Raw genomic sequence first — 19,411 nt, 5'->3', positions numbered from 1 at the left:
AATACATTTTTTGAATACTTTGGTGATTTAAGAAATGGTTTATAGTAGTAGTAGAGGTAGTAGTAAGTAAATGCCTATTTTTTCAGGCGGGGCTTAACGTCCAACTACCAATTAGGTGTCGTGGACGGAGGCGACTAGCAAACATACTTTACTGTAAATTTCTTTTATTTAAGATATTAAATAAAATCCAAGGTTTAGACTGGGAATAGAACCCACTAAACCAACAATACATCTTAGTATTGCGCGTCTAGCCTATAACCGCTCGGCTATCGTGGCGCCCCAAGAAATGGTTTACATGATAATGTTATAGTAAGTAGTAGATGTCAGTTGAATTCCACACACTTTGACTCCCCAAAATGGTGTGTGTGTGTGTGTATATATATATATATATATATGTGAGCATTTAGAGCTCAAAATGGAAACTCACAGAAAGTTGAAACTTCATATTTCGTTAGAGAATGCCCAGAGGACCTGACAGAAGCTCAGCGAAGCGTACACAATTGGACGTTCCTCTAGCGAGCGAAAGAGATAGAAAAACAAGATACGAGTATATCCTTGCACAATGTTTAATATGGATCATTATATGAACTTGAGACTGATTTTTTGGCAAAACATTTGTAGGAATCATTTTGTGAAGTTTTCGTTCATGCACCGACTACCCGCACGTGTGGTTCTATTAAAACATTAACAACTAATTTGTGACGTCCAGGAAAAAGCAGAATCTTATTGGCCAACATTGCTTGAAAGGTCCTCTCCTACCAACTCTTCCTTGAGTTTGAATGCTCTACAATCTTCTCCACTTCTCCACAGCTGATTGAAGACTCTTCACTGTTGTACGACACCTTACTCGTTCTGTTAATTGTGCAGTGTGCACTTTTAGTTTCTCTGTAACAAAAGAATTAATTTCTTAGTTTTTACGAAATTTATTTATAATGAACACTTAATTTTAATATTATTTAAAAAATAAGAATTTGTGTCACGCAGTCTGTCCCAATATTTTGGGAAATACACAAAAGAAATTCAAATTTTTTCCACCCAAACCATATAAACCGTTAAACTTTTCTACTTGTTTTGAACAGCAATTCTGAATTTAGTCGAACTTTTTTTATCATCTATCGTTATCTCCATTTAACAGCAATTACAAACGAGCTGAGTCTTCACCATCAGTGACAAAAATAAAATTCTTCGAATCCAAAGTTTGTGATTTTTTTTAAAATGTAGTTTAGTTAAATAGAATCGGAACTCCAAATTACCGCACCCCTCTTTGTGTCCCATCACTTAGATATAAAAACTTCTTGTCCGTAACTTGCTCCCCCCCCCCAAGTCAGGGTCTTTCTTGATGTTGTGAAAGTGAGTCAAGAAGTTGAATCAGGAAAGCACAAGGTACATGGTTTCAAGCAGTATGACTGCAAAAGAAGACGACGGCTAATCTTCAGAGTAAGGTCTGGGGGCGTGGCCCGTTTATTTACATCGTTTTATTTACTGCATAGTTTTTAATCTAGTTGGCTGTGGCCATATGTTTTCCTCCACAAAGCTCTGTCGCCTATCGGCCCACAAAAACCTGAAGCCAGGCCAGTGATTACGATCAGAAATAAATCAAACCGGATGACTAATTACCCTGGCTCTACTCCTGTCAACAACCCCACCAGTCTTCGGGTACTAAACAACTTTTCCAACTTTAAACGACTGAATACACACAAAAGAAAGAAAAACTAAAGAAGTGATACCAGCGGGGTAAGGCATCCAAGGCTTCCACACCTGCTCAGTCTTCTCAACCAGGTAATCTTTCATTTAGTTGCTGGCCAAGGTCCTGATAAGGAGTCACGCGACGCTAATCACTCGCTGTGTGGGGACTAAGAAGGGTCTGTGGGCAGCAGTTTCGCCAGGGTTCGCCACTCTCCCTAATTATTTCATAATTATCCCACCTATCCCTTCCAACCTCAAGTATCCTACCCTCCATGGACCACTTTCAAGAGCAACCAGTCCAATTATCTGTCCTCTTCTCAAATTGCGAGATTTAGAACTGTCTTTCTCTTCACCCTTAAGTGGTAGTAGATATTGCGGTCGTGTCCAAAATACGTTCGTTAGGCCCCTGAATATGAAATCTAATGTGAAACCTTCACATGAAATTCTGTTAGAAAGTTCTTGAGGTTTCTCAAACGGATGCGATTTGGCTGTACAAGGTCATCCCAGTCCTCCCTTTTCATTTTTAATCAATGATCCGCGAATATGGGAGATGAACGCGCTTTTCTATATGAAAAAAACAATTAAAGGATTAAATTAATAATTTTTTTCTGCAATCATGTAGGAATGTTCTCATTACTCAATTAAAATCAGCTGTGTAATGTCCAACTTTACCTCACTAGTGGGGAAAAATTCCTATTAGTGTCACTTTCCTCACTAGTGAGTGGAAAAACTTTATTGTGCTTCCTTGATATAAGAAGTTTTGTTATAAACATAAATATTTTCTGTAAAACTTTAATAAGCTTATTTAACGTAACTAAATAATTAAAAAACGAATATTAAAAAATAAAATAAAAATTGAAAGGAATATAGAAATAAAAATAATACTTTAATAAATAATTAGATATTTTTAATTATAACAGTTAAAAAGGTTATAGTGTTACCTTATAGAAATTTAAAATGGATTCTAGTGATTCCTGTTTAGTTTTTTTTTTTAGTTAATAACCCTAATGGTTGCAGAAAAAATATAATATTTAACTCGAGGGTAAAGTATTTTCCTCACACTCTCTTCGCTCGCTCGTGCATGCAAACCCTGCCTCGTATGAGAAAATGTACTACTTTCCACACTTGTTAAATAACTATTATCGACATATTTGTTTCTCATTAACGGTGAAAGTGAGGGAGTACAGCTTAGTGAGGGAGTAACGCTGCCTTATGAATATAACAGAAAAAAGTTAAATCAAGTTCTAGCTCTACTTATGTGCAGTGATTTGTGATAAAAATGGCGGAAAACTTTAGATATCTTTCAGGAAATTTGCACTTCCGTTTAAGACGGCTTATTCCATCAATGAGTCTAATCATATTCGAGAACTTGAGGCTAAGTTGTATGCAAGCTCAAACCACTCTAGACCTGAGTACATCTTTCCTATAATTAAAAAAGGGAATTTCTTATCATGTCATATCCGGCCAGACCACTCTCCTCAGGTGGGCCAGGAAATAAGAAGACTTGCCTTGCAGGAAAACAAAATTTCCCTTCTATAAAAGTTTAATTCAAAAGATAATGGACGGGGGTTCTTCAGCAACTCTTTTCTTGTGTGCGGGGGCAGCGGCGGGCCTTGCGCCCATGCTCTGTCTCTCTCAGTCAGTCTGTCTGTCTGTCTGTGGGTGTATGCCTATATTTAAGTAAGAACGTATGATGCGTCTCCGCCCTCATTATGAGGATTTAAGCGTTCTGGATCAAGGGGAAAACTTTTCTATAAAGGATCCAAGTAATAATAATAAGACCTGGCCGCCTCCATTCACTCTCTCTCTCTCTCTCTCTCTCTCTCTCTCTGTTTAGCTCGCCGCCTCCACACTGGCACATCACTGCTTTACTTTCTTCTTCTCGTGAACCTGCAATTAATTTAGCCAGGATTACCCTCCCGCCCTGAGGTCCTCTTCATGCCGCCACTATCTTTCTTCTCTCTCTTCCTTTACCTGTATATATATATATATATATATATATATATATATATATATATATGAAGATCGTCATAACTGTATCAACGATTTTTCCAGCCCTTCGGCCCCCAAGGTCCTCCACCTCCATTAAAGGAAGTCTTCTTATGAAAGTTTCAGACCACGTTGTTGCGTGCGGACTTAGCATACCCTACTCAGCAATGCCAAGCAGGCTAACCCAACAGAAATGGATGTGAATAGAGTACCTCTCTAATTGTTCCTAATTCTGCCGTGTGTGACCCCGCCTACTGGCCGGTACCACACTCTTCGTAGGCAGGCAGGTTGTATATGAGTGAGGTTCCAGTGCAGAGCTGCTCCTCCTCCTCCTCCTCTGAACAGCACTACCAGGCTGTCAGAGATATACCGACCTTATCTGCTCACGAATATCTTCCATTAAATTCGCATTATATTATTTACCCACTTACTTGTCCAACCTGTTGCGCATGCTCATTACAGGAAGTGCTGAAATTGTGTCAAATTTTAGAAATTGAATTTTTTTTACCGGAAACAATTGTTTGGAATCCCCTAAAAGCGCAAAATGTGCCGAGAAAATCCCGTTTTTCACGAGATTTTCCTAGAGAATGGTTTCACGATTTTCCTTAATCTTGCATCCGTGCAGATTGTATCTTTTAAAAGAAAACTTTTCCAAGCAAAATTAATTTAAGGACAGTTTTTATGGGAAAGTGGATTTCCCAAAAGCACCACTTAAGAGTAATTTAATATTTCTTAATAATCTGCAGGACTTAAATATTCAATTAGTTTATAAATTTAAAGGAAATCAGTCTGCGGAAGTGATACTACGCTGTGATGTTACGCTGGAAAGATTTTTATTTTTAAGAAGTGATTCTCTCAGTGAACATCAGTAGACTTTTTTCTTTTTTTTTATTTTAAGATGCGTCAACATCAGAAGTCATTGGTGCCCGGAGATTTTCCAGATTGGTGTGTTCTTCCTCAGATTGAAACTGGTGTGAATACTTAACGACTTTCAAGGGATAACTTTAACCCTTACTTCAACCTTTCAATCTTACAATTTACCTAATTCTCATATTATAGATTTAAAAAAACGTATATTACAGGGAAAAGAGCCTTTACAAGTCACAATGATGGAAACCTTCCCCCTCCCTCTACAAAATCTTAGGAGCCATTTTGGATAAGGATCTCTGAAAGGTGAAAAATGCTTCCGGCAAAATGGCACTTCCGGTTTGACCGTATTTCGGTTGGTAACTTACAGTGGTGATCCACCATCAAATCACAATACTGTTTATTGAGGTTTTTCAAAATATAATCTTCATACAAACACTCAAAACAATTTGCTAAATATCGATTTTTGGGGCTCTGAGTTCTCCAAACTGATATTTCTGATGCAATAGAGAATTTGAGTTAATCACAACACTCGTGTATTAGAGAAAGTAAACAATACACTCTCAGCTGGGTAATCTAATTGAATCTAAAGAGAATGCGGTATTATGGGGCGGTCGAGCTGAAAATAATATGCTTTCGACGTAAGCTAACGTAATAAAGTTAAAAAATATAATAATAATAAAGTATAAAGTTAAGGACTTATAAAAGAAGCTGTTAATTTTCATGGAACTGGAGGTAGCGGCTTCTGGAGGTTGAAATATTCAAACAGTTTATAGTAAACATAATCATAGTGAAGCAGTGGCGGCCTCATTTTATGATAATTTCAAGGGCGGTGCACTACAGTGTTCATATCGGGCCACCCCCGCATAGTTAGCTGGCAGACTGCTTTGTCGGCTGGCGAAACTCTGCCACCCCTGCATTTTTATTCTGAACGTACGGCCGGATTAACACTACACCATTAACTGCGTACACAGCCAGGTCGGAGAAGAAAGGAGCAGCAGAAGAATGAACAGGTTCTGAGGAGGCAACAGAGAGAGAGGGAGGGAGCAACATGCGGGAAAAAAGGAATCTCCCGGGAGAGGTTAGGCTGGGAGGTAATGGCGAGGTTATCGCTGCAGGCACGGTGCTGCTCCCCGCCGTTCTCTCCAAACATTATTGATGTCCTCCAAGTCCGCCACTTAATCAACAAACTTCTTGCATTCTAATTCTTGCACTTACTATACTACCAAGCACGTACATATTTCATTCTAATTAATATTTATCGGCGTGTCCTGTTTCTTCCTGCAGGTTCACATTCTGTTGAGTAATCATGCAGAAACTAAAGTGCAGTCTTTTGCCTTCTTTTCAGTTTAAAATAAACTAAAGAAGGAATCAAATTAGTGTATTTAGATAACAGTAAGTGGCAGCGAGAACAGGAGTGATTGGCAGCGAGTAACAGGAGTGATAGGCAGCGAGTAAAGAAGTGATTGGCAGCGAGTAACAGGAGTGATAGGCAGCGAGTAACAGGAGTAGTGGCAGCGAGTAACATGAGTAGTGGCAGCGAGTAACAGGAGTGATAGGCCGCGAGTAACAGGAGTAGTGGCAGCGAGTAACAGGAGTGATAGGCAGCGAGTAACAGGAGTAGTTGTAGCGAGTAACAGGAGTAATGGCAGCGAGTAACAGGAGTAGTGGCAGCGTTGTAACAGAAGTGATTGGCAGCGAGTAACAGGAGTGATAGGCAGCGAGTAACAGGAGTAATGCCTGAAGCCACAGCTGAAGGCGGGTGAAAAAGTTCGTGATCAATTACACGTCTATGTTTTACTAAGGACTATTCCGAAAATGCTCAGCGTCCACTAGTTTGACTAGCATCCTCAGTCAATTTCCATATGGATTCCCAAATAAAATATTAGTCTCAGCTTCCTGCGGGTGTATGAAGAAGGCTGGCAAAAAAGCCGTAACTTAGTTGATCTACTATCTGTGGATAAATCAGCAAAATAGTGGAAACTCATGATTGTTTACTTTTAAATACCCAAAGAATAAACGATCTCGACTCAGTGTTTCAATTTTTGTGGAGCCCCGTATATAGTTTCACCCTGGGCCCCGTGAATGCTGGAGGCAGCGACCTTAATTTTTCCTTTCCAGTAAATGTTGCAAAAAATCTTAAAATACACCGAGATATATGTAGGTAGATTACGCGAGAGAATATAATATAATGATATTGTGGAGTTAAACAGTAATAGAACATGATGGAGGGAGAAGCTCTCTCTGCTGCTGATAACGACAAATAGATGTAGGTCGTGTTGTGGAGTTGGGACACGATCTTCAACAATATTTAGGATTAGTGGTGTGTCTTATTCAGCGCGATGATAGCGTCCTGATTAGAGGAGCAAAGCAGAAGAGCCGGCCACATCTGCTGCTATCAATATGGATGTAAGACTCATAGAGGGTCCAGAGGGGGAGCAGTAATAATAATATAAATAGTGAAATAGCAGAGAGAGAGGGATAATGGACTGTTCTAAATAGTGGAGCTGCGGTGAAATATCGGCTCACGACTGCGGACCACAGCGGGCATGTCCACTCATAAATCAGCTCCAACTTGGAACATGTTGAGCAACATATTCAACACAACTTTCACTCCGCATTCCCACCGGCTTATCTGCTCCTTTAAGGCCAGCTTATCAGCATTATCATCTACTCTGCACTCTGGTCAATTGTAGATATCTACACAGTCATCTCCTAGCAGATTTGCTGCTGCTAACATTCTATAAATTAGTTGTCTACTTGCTGTACTTTATAACATCGTTCTAAATCTTTTCATATTAATATTTATTTACTAATACGAAAGGTTGATAATGATCTTGGAGAAGGTAACTGACAAACAATCAACACGATCGGTTCGGCCAGCGGGTAACAATTGCCCAATTAATTAAAGCCTGTGCTTTAATTAAAGGATCTGAAGTGGAGTCTTCGAGATGTTGGCCTTGGGGAATAGCTGTAAGTACAATCCACACAAACCATGATTGATTGATCAACAATCGATTGCCACAAAATGTACGATATTCAGACGATGATCCATCCAAGTCATTTTAACAGGAGCGTTTGACGAGTTATGAAATGAATGTCCTTTTTTTATTCTTACCTATTTATACTTTTATTTATTTGTATCATTGTTGAATATATTTAAACTTAATGTGAATCTGGAATCATCGATACGTGGCTGACGGGTTTTAAACCTTCTACATTATTATTATTTTCACACATTTAAAATCATTGAAAAATGAATTCAAATTAACAGTGTTAAAGACAGCTCGATAGTCGAAGCCGACAAGAGGAACCATGAATGTATCGATTTTCAAGCTTATAAATCAAAATTTAAAAAAGTCCAGCCTGAACAGAGTCAAGTTGGATATTCCTACAGAATGGGTCTGCCATATCCATTATTTTGGTGACTCTAATTTTCACACTTTGCATTTATTATAACAACTTTCTTATTAGTTGCCAACTTGACAATAACTTTTCATGTTTCTGCTGGCAGTTCTGATATAAGTTCGATTTTGGAAGTATCATTAATCACATTTCCCTCAAATAATAATAATAAAAAATAAAAAAATAGTGCTACTCGTGAGCAATGTGCTAGTTCAAAGATTATTGTTGGTGTCTCGGTTCAGGGATTTTTTCGCTAAATCACTCTTGTGATACACAAACGCCTTCCTTCTCCTTACATTGTACAGGAAGTGAAAACTCATAATTCAGAATCAGAATCAGAGAATCAGTTACCAGATGTTTTTAAATAAAGACCGCCAGTTCGGTGTACTGTTACAGAGCAAGCGAAATTTATCAAAGAAATAGCAATATAATGGACAAGCAATTGTAAATTCACTCAACTGCGGGCGCTAGAGGGGGAAACCGTTTGATAGTAAATACGAGTCGTCAAACAAAAAAACAAAACGGAAAAAATAATAATTTTGGTTTTGTCTGCAGGAGAGGGTACGATCTAAGTGTTTTCTCTCTCTGTTCAGGCGTCAGGGATGCTGGCGTGAGCTCGCAGGAGATTGTGTGAGTTTGACTGCTCTAAGGAGTTCTTTGCGCTGCAGATTGAGCGTATACTTTATGTAAGCTGAACAGACTGGGGAAGGCTGTAACACAAGAACATACACTGACAGACCCATATCCCCAGCCGCCTTCCGTATCCCCAGCCGCCCCAATATCCCCAGCCGCCTCACCACTTAAATCGTCCATAAAATCTCACCGCGCCCATCTAAACCACACTCTTTTCTGCTTCTTTTCCTAACAATCCTCCTTATACGAAAAACCAATTCCCCTTTCTCTAGAGCTACGTCACTTAAGCCAGAGGAAGGTGGAGTGGTAACAGGGCTAGATGAACCTTCGACAATAATTGGTTAATCAATAAAAATGCTGCGCACTTAATAAGTTATGCAAGAGTATGGCTGGCTGAGAAACTAATGCGCACCAGTTGAAAAGATTGCAGACAAATGAAAGCAAAAACCGCTCGCAATTACGATCTCTATTTAAGTTGTAAATTCCTTTACTAACTATAACAATTCTGCTTGCTGGAAGTATCCAGGATCGCTGGAATTTCAGAGACCGGAACAGATTCCAGTCTTTATACTTGCATACACATGTTCTTTGAATAAGGATCAAATCTGTCAGTTTCCTTTCAACATATTTCCGGAAAAATGTATCTTTAGTGCTTCTTAGTTTTGTTTCTTGGTAAGAGAGTTATTCGCACTACAGTCGGAAGTAAGGCGTATGAATTTTTAATTAAAAAATATGTTTATTTCTTGGCTTAGTCCCTCTTTAGTACAACGCCCTTTCTTCGACCTTTTTCTCGCAATAGTCACCGTACCTGAGTTTTAAACCCGGAAGAAATGCAAAATAATGACTGCAATGTAACACTTCACTGGACTGAAATGTTTTTAAGTACATTTCTTTAGATCTGTGAACAGGTGGGAGTCAAGTCTGGTAAATAGGGTGGATGTTCTAATAGTCTGTACAATAATTTCGTGAGATTTCCCACAACGAAGCACATAACAGAGAATGCTCAATTAGGAGCCATGCTGAACTTTTGAAGAACTTCTGTCGGAAAGAAGAGACGTGAACGGGAAGAAAGCTTACTCAAAGAGCTGCTCTTGGAGTCAGATGGTGTGATGACTGTAGACACAGGAGTTTGATGAGTGAAAGTCACACACAGACCTGATGATGACTTTCAAAAGGTGGATGAAAATCGGTTACAAAGTCAAAGAACAATATGCCATCACTCGTATCATAGCATTGCGAATCCAATAATATGTTTCACATTACTGAGTTATATTTGATATTGTTGCTAGGAGTTCAATTTATAATATAAATAGTTATATTTATGCAATGCGGGTAGATCAGATGTTGCGTACCAAAGCATCACTAATAATATTTAATTTCAAAGTTTTTACTTTATAATTATGTTTTAATTTTATTTCTAATACTTGCGAAATTTAACATAGTAATGTACCAGGCGGTCGTCTACTTTCGTACAGTGACTGATCTCCAAAGTTTGGTCCTCGATGGATCTGTTTCAAGGAGAGCCTGATCAAGATTTGGTACTGGAGTTCCGTGCCGGCAAAATGAGTATGCAGGGTAAAATGGTGTACGCAGACCACAGAAAAGGTTTAGTGTCAGTTTCACAGGCAGATGACGGTATGATCTACTTCGCGTGGAAGGATCGCTCTACCAACCAGGTGGAAGATGTGAGTGTTCAGTATTCAGCTTCCGTCTCTACTCTCACTTACGATTGGTAAAATTTCTGAAATTGAATTTTTTTACTGGAAATGCTGAATCAGGAAAAATGTTATCTCGAGCTCCTACCATCCCTTTCATTTTACTTATTCTCACATAGGAGCTCCTATTTCAGTGGCAGACGCCCCATCTCCTGGCAGAACGGTACCTCCTGAACCCACATCTCAACCCGCTATCCCCTGCTATTCAGAAAATACGTACAGTTTTGCGGAAGGACAGTTTCTAACAAAAGTGATTGCCGGAAATTGTTAATAAATATAAAAATACATTAGAATCAGAATATTATATCTGAATCTAAGAGTCGGAAGCATAAAGTTCATATTTCGTTTGGAAGCTGCGACAGAATTATCTGTCAAAAAATATTAACTGTATACAGCACTTATTGGATAATTCATTTTTTGAGATTATCTCAAAAATAGTTCTTTCCATTGTTAGAGAAAAACTTTTTATTAATTAAAGGGACTCAAAGTGAATCTTTGCTGTAAAAATAAATTTCCAACATTTGGATTGCAATACATCCTCTTGAGATGGTAAAGAATGGAAATGAGGTCGGTTGGCTTGACAGAGATTGAGCCATAAGTCTTCAGGAACGGCTATTGTATCATGTAGAAGAGAGGTTGAGGTGGCAAGTATGGATTGATGATGGTACAGGATAACAAAGTTGGCTGAGATCTTTAAAGTTGAAAAGTTAGGCACAAACTTTGATTCCTTAAAGTTTACAAACATTTGCCCACTCTGAACGCAAAAAATACATTTCTCATCATTGTTTGCATCCATGAGGTCAGATCTTCTTCAAACTTTCAGCAACCAACCTGCCGAATATACTGATGCTAGGGCTGATTGAAGACACTGGCTCTCCCTTATCTGCGCTTGTGTCCGCTAGACTCCATCACTGTCTTATTTCTTCTTTCTCTAGAAACTGAAGTGCTTTGCAACACAATTGTGCTTAAAGTGGAGCTAGTTCTTATTAAAATAGTGATATGAAATTTGAGGTACCTAGGCGAATTGGGCATACTATAATAATAGTACCAATGAATGTAAATTTGTATTTCCATAATTGAAAACCATAACTTTGTTTCAATTTCTAATCTTTTAAGCTTTGAGGCTTTGTTTAGCATTCCTGATCATTTTCTCCTGATCCCGTATTTCGAACGTAGGAGGTATCAAAACGAATATTTTCGATATAAACTCAATTTTTCAAATTTGGCGTAATCGCAATATTTCCCTCTTTCTTTTTTTGACAAAAAGTAGAGTGTAATGAGGGCGACACTCCCCATAAAAGTTAGGAAAATCTGAGATTAGTTGGTATTGTGAAAGAGTGCTGTGCGAGTGATTCTTTGCTGAAACAAGTTGATTGCCGTTCAATCAACCAACACCTGGGCCGGCGATCAAATAATTTGCAAAAAAGCACTCAAAAAAGTCATTATTTTTATAGGAATTGATAATCTTTCCGAAGGAAGCAGAATTCAAAAAAGTGCCTCAGTGTACGACCGGCAGAGTTTTTCTTTTGCAGTTTAGGGAAGCGGAAAGAAAATACTTCTTCTGGATGCAGGTCAGTGATAATTGCACGAAAATACTAGATCATTTCTTGAAATATAGTCGTATCAGTAATGCTGCTTTACATTTTTCTGATTGATTAAGGAGCCGAAAGATGTGGACGATGAATTCATATTCGCTCTAATGAACTACATCCTGTCACACGGCGCGCCGCCAGATTCCGAAGAAAGCAGTAAGAAAACTTTAGGTAAGTGTGCAGGCAATATCTCCTTACCCTCTGCCTTGTGATCTTTGTAACTGGGACTGCAATCCTGCCCAGGATGTCTTAGAAACCAGCTCTCGTCGTGAGTAAATTGGAGCTTTCCGCAATTTTTCATATTGTAAAACTTGTGTTTCAAAACATTGTTTCAAAAATCAACGCTTACAAATTTGCCAATATCAGGAATGTAAAATATAAACGATCTAAATGAATATTGTTTTCACCTTGTCACCTCTCCCGCCCCACTCCAGGACCCCCCATCTCTTTCTCCTCCATGAATATTAATTGAATTACTTCATGGCGAACTGCAAACATGGCCCGGACACGCTTGAATTGAGATTCGGAGAAAATAATAATAAATATAGTGAACAAAAGATACAAACCAGATGTAGAATTATCAGACAGACAGACTGAATGGAATGTAGATTAGATTCGTCAAATAATTATTTTCTACTTATTATGATGGTAATTAGTTTGGCAAGGCGACATGTTGTACTAACATACATCTGAGATTGGGGCTATTATCTTTGTAATGGCCAGATGTCTATAAATGGGTTCATTTTTTTCAAACTAGTATCACCTTTCTAATTTGAGTATTAATAAGGAAATTACCTGGCATCCTGATAGATACAAAAAGCATATCCTATTGTCAAATATTTTTTTCTGCACTCTTTAAATAATGGGCAAATTATCTAACAAAATTTAGTGAAACAAGTTCAACTTTGAAAAACTAGAGATTGAAAGTGTTTTAACTGATTTAAGCAGTACTACAGTTTTTACTTCTTAATTGGTAAGTTAATTCAAAAGATGGTCAAAACCACAAAAATTACAAATTAATTTAACATTAAAAATTAGCAATAGTTTTCAAACATTACATGAAGTTTTTGGCATCCCAGTACCGGGCCTCTCCTTACATTCTTGGCAAACTGGACGATATAATGATTAAATTTCATTGATAGTTATTTTCCAAAAATACTTCAGAAATTAAATTAATTTTGCAGAAAACTAATATTTCTAGCTAAAATACAATGTTAGGTAACCAGTTAAGCAACAAGGTTACCTTCCTTTACCAATTATGTAAACAATTATTAGTATAAATAAAACACTGAGGAAAGTGATTATTGTACTGGAATACCACTCTGGGTTCGAATCCAGCTGTCTCTTCCAAGCTATTTCCTACAGCTCACTACCCGGAAGTAGAAAAAAGTTTCAGTTCACTTAAATGGCTTAAATAACAAAACACAAATCTCATCTGTACTATGACGGTGCTCTCTTCTAACCTATATTTGTAGTGCAGTCTACGAGTTTACAAACTCTGTAATGTTTGGTAAGAATTTGAAGAAAACGAAATTTGAAGAAAATTTAGAAGTACCAAACTTAAGGATTTGAAGTTTAGTAAAGTGGCCAGATGTTTCAAAATTATTTTTTAAACTTTTGTGACGAACAGAGTTGGTTTGTTTATTCGATCTCATACGACAGCTGTTTCATAAATTAGCTGTAGGTTAAGTGTACACTAGGGCAAGGTGTTCCCTTCCTTTCTGTAAGGTCTTTGTGGTATGTCTACTGTACGAAATATTGTGGGAAGTGATTGGTAAACAGCGGAAAAATCGAATATTCATCAAACGTTGGTGCTGGATAGCAGAGGAAGAAAAAATAAAACTAACTACACGAAGGGGAAGAGTCAGGTAGATGAAGGGAGTATTGTCGCCGAGGAGGTAGGAGAGGCTGCACACCCTGCACAATGAACACCCTTTCGAGTCTTCAATACAAACCCAAAGGTAAGTTCCTCTCCCAACAGAACTTCTCCTTTCGGCCTTTCTGCCAGTCAAAGGGAAATTAAAGACATTTATTTGCCTCTGTATTAGAAGCAGACTAAAGATGCAACTTACTGGCAACAGTTCTCACATACATAAGTACTTTTATCATTGTAAAGAGGTCGCTTTCTAAGGCTCACCTGAGTCGCTTTGATAGTATGCAAACCAAATCATAATGTACATAAATATTACAAAGAATAAATAACTTTTAGATTCCAAGCTTTATTGTGTAAGATGTAAAAGTGCAATTACAGCAGGATGCAGTGGCAAAGATCTCCATTCTTAAAGCTGCCATAGACATAATGTGGTTCACAACAACTAATGCAGTTCCAAACAACATATCTCCAGAGAAAATGAGCAAACGATGACCAAAACACAATCTCGATGGTATTTGACGGGGGCAAATCAAGGGTTTGTTCTTTCTCTTACTACGGTAAGTTCAAAATCAGACTGTGTGGCCTCTGAAGCGTCAGTGGACGTTCTGCTGAAACACGCCGACTTACAGACTTATCTAGGTCAGGCACCAACGGGGGTTTACTGTCGAATTACTGTCTATAATCATGTTGCTAGCGTGTGGGCCTGTAACTACACCTAGATAGACAGGTTAGTGTGGGTAGAGTACCATATGTTGCGGTCAGTCCCGAAATATGGAGGTGAGTCCCATTACCATATCATTAAACTACCACAAAAAACTGATATTAATGATCGACTTATTGTTCTTGCATCGACTAATTACTAACATGCACCCATCTGTCCTTAAAAGAGAACTGTACAGGATGTACCAGGTTGAACAAGCCCCCACTGGAAGAGAATGTTCTTAATTCTAACTCTACTTTTAGAGAGAAAACCCGAATTTATAGGTGCCGGTACTGGAGGAGCTTTTGAAATTGAATGAACTCACAAAATACCCAAAATTCCAAGTTGCAATATCGCGCCTTGATTGCATTGTTGCTCAATTAAATATTACTATTGACTCTACAATTCCCCCCCTCTTCACACCTGTGTTTTCATTATTTAAAACTATTTTCTGGAAAAATAGTTTTTGTTTTTTTGGTACGTCCGGAGCGAGTGGATTAAAAGAAACCTCCTCAATAACTACAAAAATTTATGCAGCATGCACTTTTTATGTTTATGATATTATCTGAGGACTCAATTGGTGTAAAATTCTGAAAGGTTTATTTCTATATTTTGCTTGCAGATGACGTAAAAGAGCCAGATGAAATTTAGCAACATTACTAGAAGAAGGACTGGCCTGAAAGAGACACAAGAACTACTCCACCATATGCAAGAAGAGTCCTCCGCCTAGAAATGTATCAAAAATGAATAAAATGGATTAAATTTTGTCATTTAACTGTAAAGATTCAAAATGAAAATAATCAAGTAAATGTCATGGGTAATTTTGTTTAGTTGGGCCGTGGACACAGTCACTCAGCTTGATCTTAGAGCGTCGCGTTATGCAGCGTCACAACTTGTCGACTTACTCCAGCTGGTGTGATGCTTTCTGGACCGCCTAGCAAACATTCTGTTCCCGTCAAACGAGCTGGTTTAGCTTCCAAACCTGAAAGGCTCGCTTGGCAAGCCACTTACCCCCACCTAAACCGATAAGTTTACACGGCCAATTGAGTATTTCCTTTTTATTAAGTTTGCACTTAATTTAGCCATTGAGTTTAATCTGTAATTAAGGCCGAGAGGCGAGGACATTTATTTGTTTACCGAACATCTCAAATAAGAAAATAAACACCGTTTGGAGTCATAATTTGGGGAGAGATAGGAGGAATATAGTAGAAATTGGCGAATCTTGTTTATTAAGGAATAATAATAAATGAAGCGACCTGCGCCATAATTAATGTTATCGTTTAAATTGTAGGACCTTGAGGACTGTTATTGTGGCCATTCATTATTGAAACACTTGATAATTTTGAGGAGGACCACAATTTGGGCAGAAGAGTTTGTAAGCGCTCTGGAAGCTCCCCCATCAACGTGGTGCTGCATCCATCCTGGGCGGCCACCTTCTTCTGTGAGGGTTTTTTCATTCTTCTTCTTCTTTTTTTTTTAAAGATAATAAGATTGGTGGAGGAGTATGGAATGAGCCGACAGAGAGAGCTGACAGTACGGCTGCTCATCAATATTCACGCCCCCCATGCGTGTCCCGTCCCCGGCCTGCCGCCTTCGCTTTGTGTTTTTACCCCATCTTTTAAACAGGACTCACGTTTTCATCTACTCTATCTCTCTCTTGCCTTCTCATTAACTCCCTCGATCGATCTCAAGAGCACCTCCCTGCTTCCCGTTCCAAACCAGCAAGAGGGCATTTCGTCTCCCTGCCTTCGTAACATGTTGAGAGAAGTTGGGAAAGCTGGTCGCCGAACTACCACTTTTCAAAATCTAATTTACCTATCTAATTGGCAGACCGCGACTTATTTTTCTTAATTACCTGGCAAAGTATAAGGCCATGGTGTTGGTAATTATACCAGGCTAATAAATCAAGTAAACCCGAGGCGCGCAGTGTTCGGCCGGCGAACCCGGGTACCCGGTCATACCCTCTGGAACCAAGTAGTGAACCCAAGAACCACTACCACTACCAGCGCATTGCTGCAGATCTGCCGCCGCCACATAATTAACTCAACACTTTTTCCCCATTCCTCCAAAGTCTGCTAAGTTTTCTAATTTTTTAATTATGAAGGTTGCACAAGCTGAACCTCTCGCCCCGTCACGTCGAGACTGGGGCTACCTCTTAGAATGATAACATGGAGGACATCACTCCCAGTACTGAGCCACCATTTCCTTAATTACTCCCTACAATCTCCCACCTCCTCACCAGTTCCAAGTTTTTAATGTGCCCGGTCGTGAGATAAAGGAGAATAAATGTTGGCCACCCCCTGAGATCGCTAGAACAGATCGAAACGCAGCGAGAAGAATCGCCCTGTCATGGACGGATCATTGTCACTTTTGAACTGATTGCTTTTTGTTTGCTACCAGCTGTTATTTAACTTTAGAAATGTTTGAGCCGAAAAAATTGCCGATAAATTTAGCATGGAACACTTGAGTGCAGCGTGTTAACTCACGAGTGCAGGTTTTGCCTCACTAGAGGAAGTGAAAACTAACTCTCAAGACTTGAACAGTAATTAGCTGTTGACACAGTTCCTTAATAATAATTGTACCGGTAGATAGAAGCGATGTGTTTCTAATTCATTTATTGAGTTCAAAGGTGGACAAAGTTACTTTTTCTGCAACCATGTAGGAATGTTCTCATTTCTCAATTAAAATCAGCTGTGTAATGCCCAACTTCCCTCCACTAGTGGGGAAAAATTCCCATTAGTGTCACTTTCCTCACTAGTGAGTGGAAAAACTTTATTGTGCTTCCTTGATATAAGAAGTTTTGTTATTAAATATTTTCTGTAAAACTTTAATAAGCTTATTTAACGTAACTAAATAATTAAAAAACGAATATTAAAAAAATAAAATAATAATTGAAAGGAATATAGAAATAAAAATAATATTTTATTAAATAATTAGATATTTTTAACTACAACAGTTAAAAAGGTTATAGTGTTACCTTATAGAAATTTAAAATGGATTCTAGTGATTCCTGTATATTTATTTTTTTTAGTTAATAACCCTAATGGTTGCAGAAAAAATATAATATTTAACTCGAGTGTAAAGTATTTTCCTCGCTTCGCTCGCTCGTGCGTGCAAACCCTGCCTCGTGTGAGGAAAACTACTACTTTCCACACTTGTTAAATAAATAACTATTATCGGCTTGGGAGGAAGAAATCTCAACAAGTAGAGAAATGCCTTCGTATAATCAGTGATCTAAATTCATGGAGAATAGGTGCAACTATTTAGAATCGGTAGAAACCAAATGCGTTATTATGGCAAAATCGGTTTCAAAAGTAAATAATTATAAACAACATTACAAAGAGAAGAACGTTTTATTTATTCACAAAAAAGGGTGTGATGTTTGTTGTGGGTCAAATCATGTTACTGAACAATGTTTTGACTGTTTTGAAAAAGTCGGTAGATGAAAGGAAAGAGATTGTCCAAAATAAAAAGCTTTGTTGGTTAGGTTTGTCGGCAAATCATCGGCTAGCTAAATGCAGGCAAAAATATTGTAAATTTAGAAATGGAAAGCATCACTATTTATTGTGTCGAACTGATAGTTCTAGGAACAGTGGGGGAGAAGCCTCGCTACAAACTCGGGAATACAAGACGAGAATCGCTTCCAAAGAGAAACTAATGAAAGTGTAAACGCCTGGACTTTATCGTTGATAATATTTCTTTCCAATTTAAAAGATTCGCCGTAATGAAGTGTATGTTTAGAATAATTTTAATACAAACTAAAATGAATATCCAATTAAAATATTTAAAAAGAGTTTCCTTGATTGGGGAAAAGGAAAATCAATATATTTTCACTATCATCTGATGTATCAGCGGTGTAGGAGAATTATTAGTGCGAATTTTAATTATTTTTTTGGAACAATTTAAAACGACCAGATAACTGGATAGCAACATGGCGCTCACAAAGGGAATCTAGCGGCGGGGGTTAAGCCAAGGGAAAGAATTAACCATAGAGCGGCGGGAGTAAAGGGTTAGGGCGGCAGAAATATAAAGAGTTGTTTAGCAACGCGGCGGGAGGAGGGCAGCCCTTACAACGTCTTCACTATCAAGGAGGCAGAGAAATCAAGGAGGGTCGACTGAAACTGCGGAGGGAGTACTTCCGCTTTTTATTTTATATTTTTTCAGGATAAGGAGAAATTGAATTAATTGGTGCTTTTAGATTTTCATTAGCGGTGTACAGATTTAATTAAGCGTTATAGTGGGCCGTCTGGTGCCGAGATCTGGCCAAACTCAGCAATCTGCACAGCTTTTGTATTAATATTACACAACTGTAGCCTGGCCCTTTTTTTAGCTTCCTTCCTTTTATATTCCAGTAGCGTCTCCTTGACAATGAGGTGCTCCAGATCGGCGTGGACATTCACCTGACTTCACTTGCTGTAGTGGTTACCACTCTGTTGGCAAGTTGTCCACAGATGATGGATTAGTCGAGTAGATTGCAAGAGCTTGGCCTCAGAGGTTTTACTGTGGCGCCCACGAATTGGCAGGGAATCAGTGCTATCACCCGGGCTCACGAATCTCTTTCCATAGCCTTGACCTCTACTGGCCACCACTTTGCAGGAAGTACCACTTAGGGAAGGTTTCTAATCGGGAATTCGTATTAATTAAATTTCCGCTGAGTAGGGAAAGTACCATTAGTGGACGTTGGGCATCCAGCCCTGGACTTTTGGACCTAGCGGCTGGGCCCTTATACTTGAAAACCTCACACAAGACTTAAAAGACAATAAACTGAACAGCCGTTACGGACTACTAAGGAGACTACTTGGACCGAAATCCTCCATGAACGTACAAGACAAACATACACTTTACAAAACACTATTACGACCAAAATGGACATATGGAGCAGAATTGTGGGGCTACGCCAAACCATCCAACATCCAACCTATCCAATCTTTCCAGTCCTAAAGTCCTCCGC

The 19,411-nt window shown here is 38.6% G+C and overlaps 1 protein-coding gene across 1 annotated transcript; it reads left to right on the top strand.

The window, feature by feature from the left end:
• Nucleotides 1–9,903: 9,903 nt before the first annotated feature.
• On the top strand, nt 9,904–15,281 carry LOC141451878 (proteasomal ubiquitin receptor ADRM1-like). Its single transcript, XM_074123632.1, has 4 exons — nt 9,904–10,265; nt 11,750–11,866; nt 11,956–12,058; nt 15,083–15,281. The coding sequence occupies exons 1-4, from the start codon at nt 10,083–10,085 to the stop codon at nt 15,109–15,111; spliced, it is 432 nt and encodes a 143-aa protein (XP_073979733.1). The 5' UTR covers nt 9,904–10,082; the 3' UTR covers nt 15,112–15,281.
• Nucleotides 15,282–19,411: the final 4,130 nt, after the last annotated feature.

This window comes from Rhodnius prolixus, unplaced genomic scaffold, assembly GCF_049639745.1.
Source record: "Rhodnius prolixus isolate KJV_2025 unplaced genomic scaffold, Rpr scaffold_14, whole genome shotgun sequence".
NCBI lineage: Eukaryota > Metazoa > Arthropoda > Insecta > Hemiptera > Reduviidae > Rhodnius > Rhodnius prolixus.
Note: the sequence above shows the minus strand (reverse complement) of the source record. Positions and strands in the feature narration are given on the sequence as shown.

What these genes read in the sequence shown, in the direction of transcription:
- LOC141451878 (XM_074123632.1), top strand. Translation starts at nt 10,083, where the DNA reads ATGGATCTGTTTCAAGGAGAGCCTGATCAAGATTTGGTACTGGAGTTC. An exon ending in CTACCAACCAGGTGGAAGAT is followed by an intron (nt 10,266 to 11,749) that starts GTGAGTGTTCAG and finishes TTATTTTTATAG; the next exon opens with GAATTGATAATCTTTCCGAA. An exon ending in AATACTTCTTCTGGATGCAG is followed by an intron (nt 11,867 to 11,955) that starts GTCAGTGATAAT and finishes TGATTGATTAAG; the next exon opens with GAGCCGAAAGATGTGGACGA.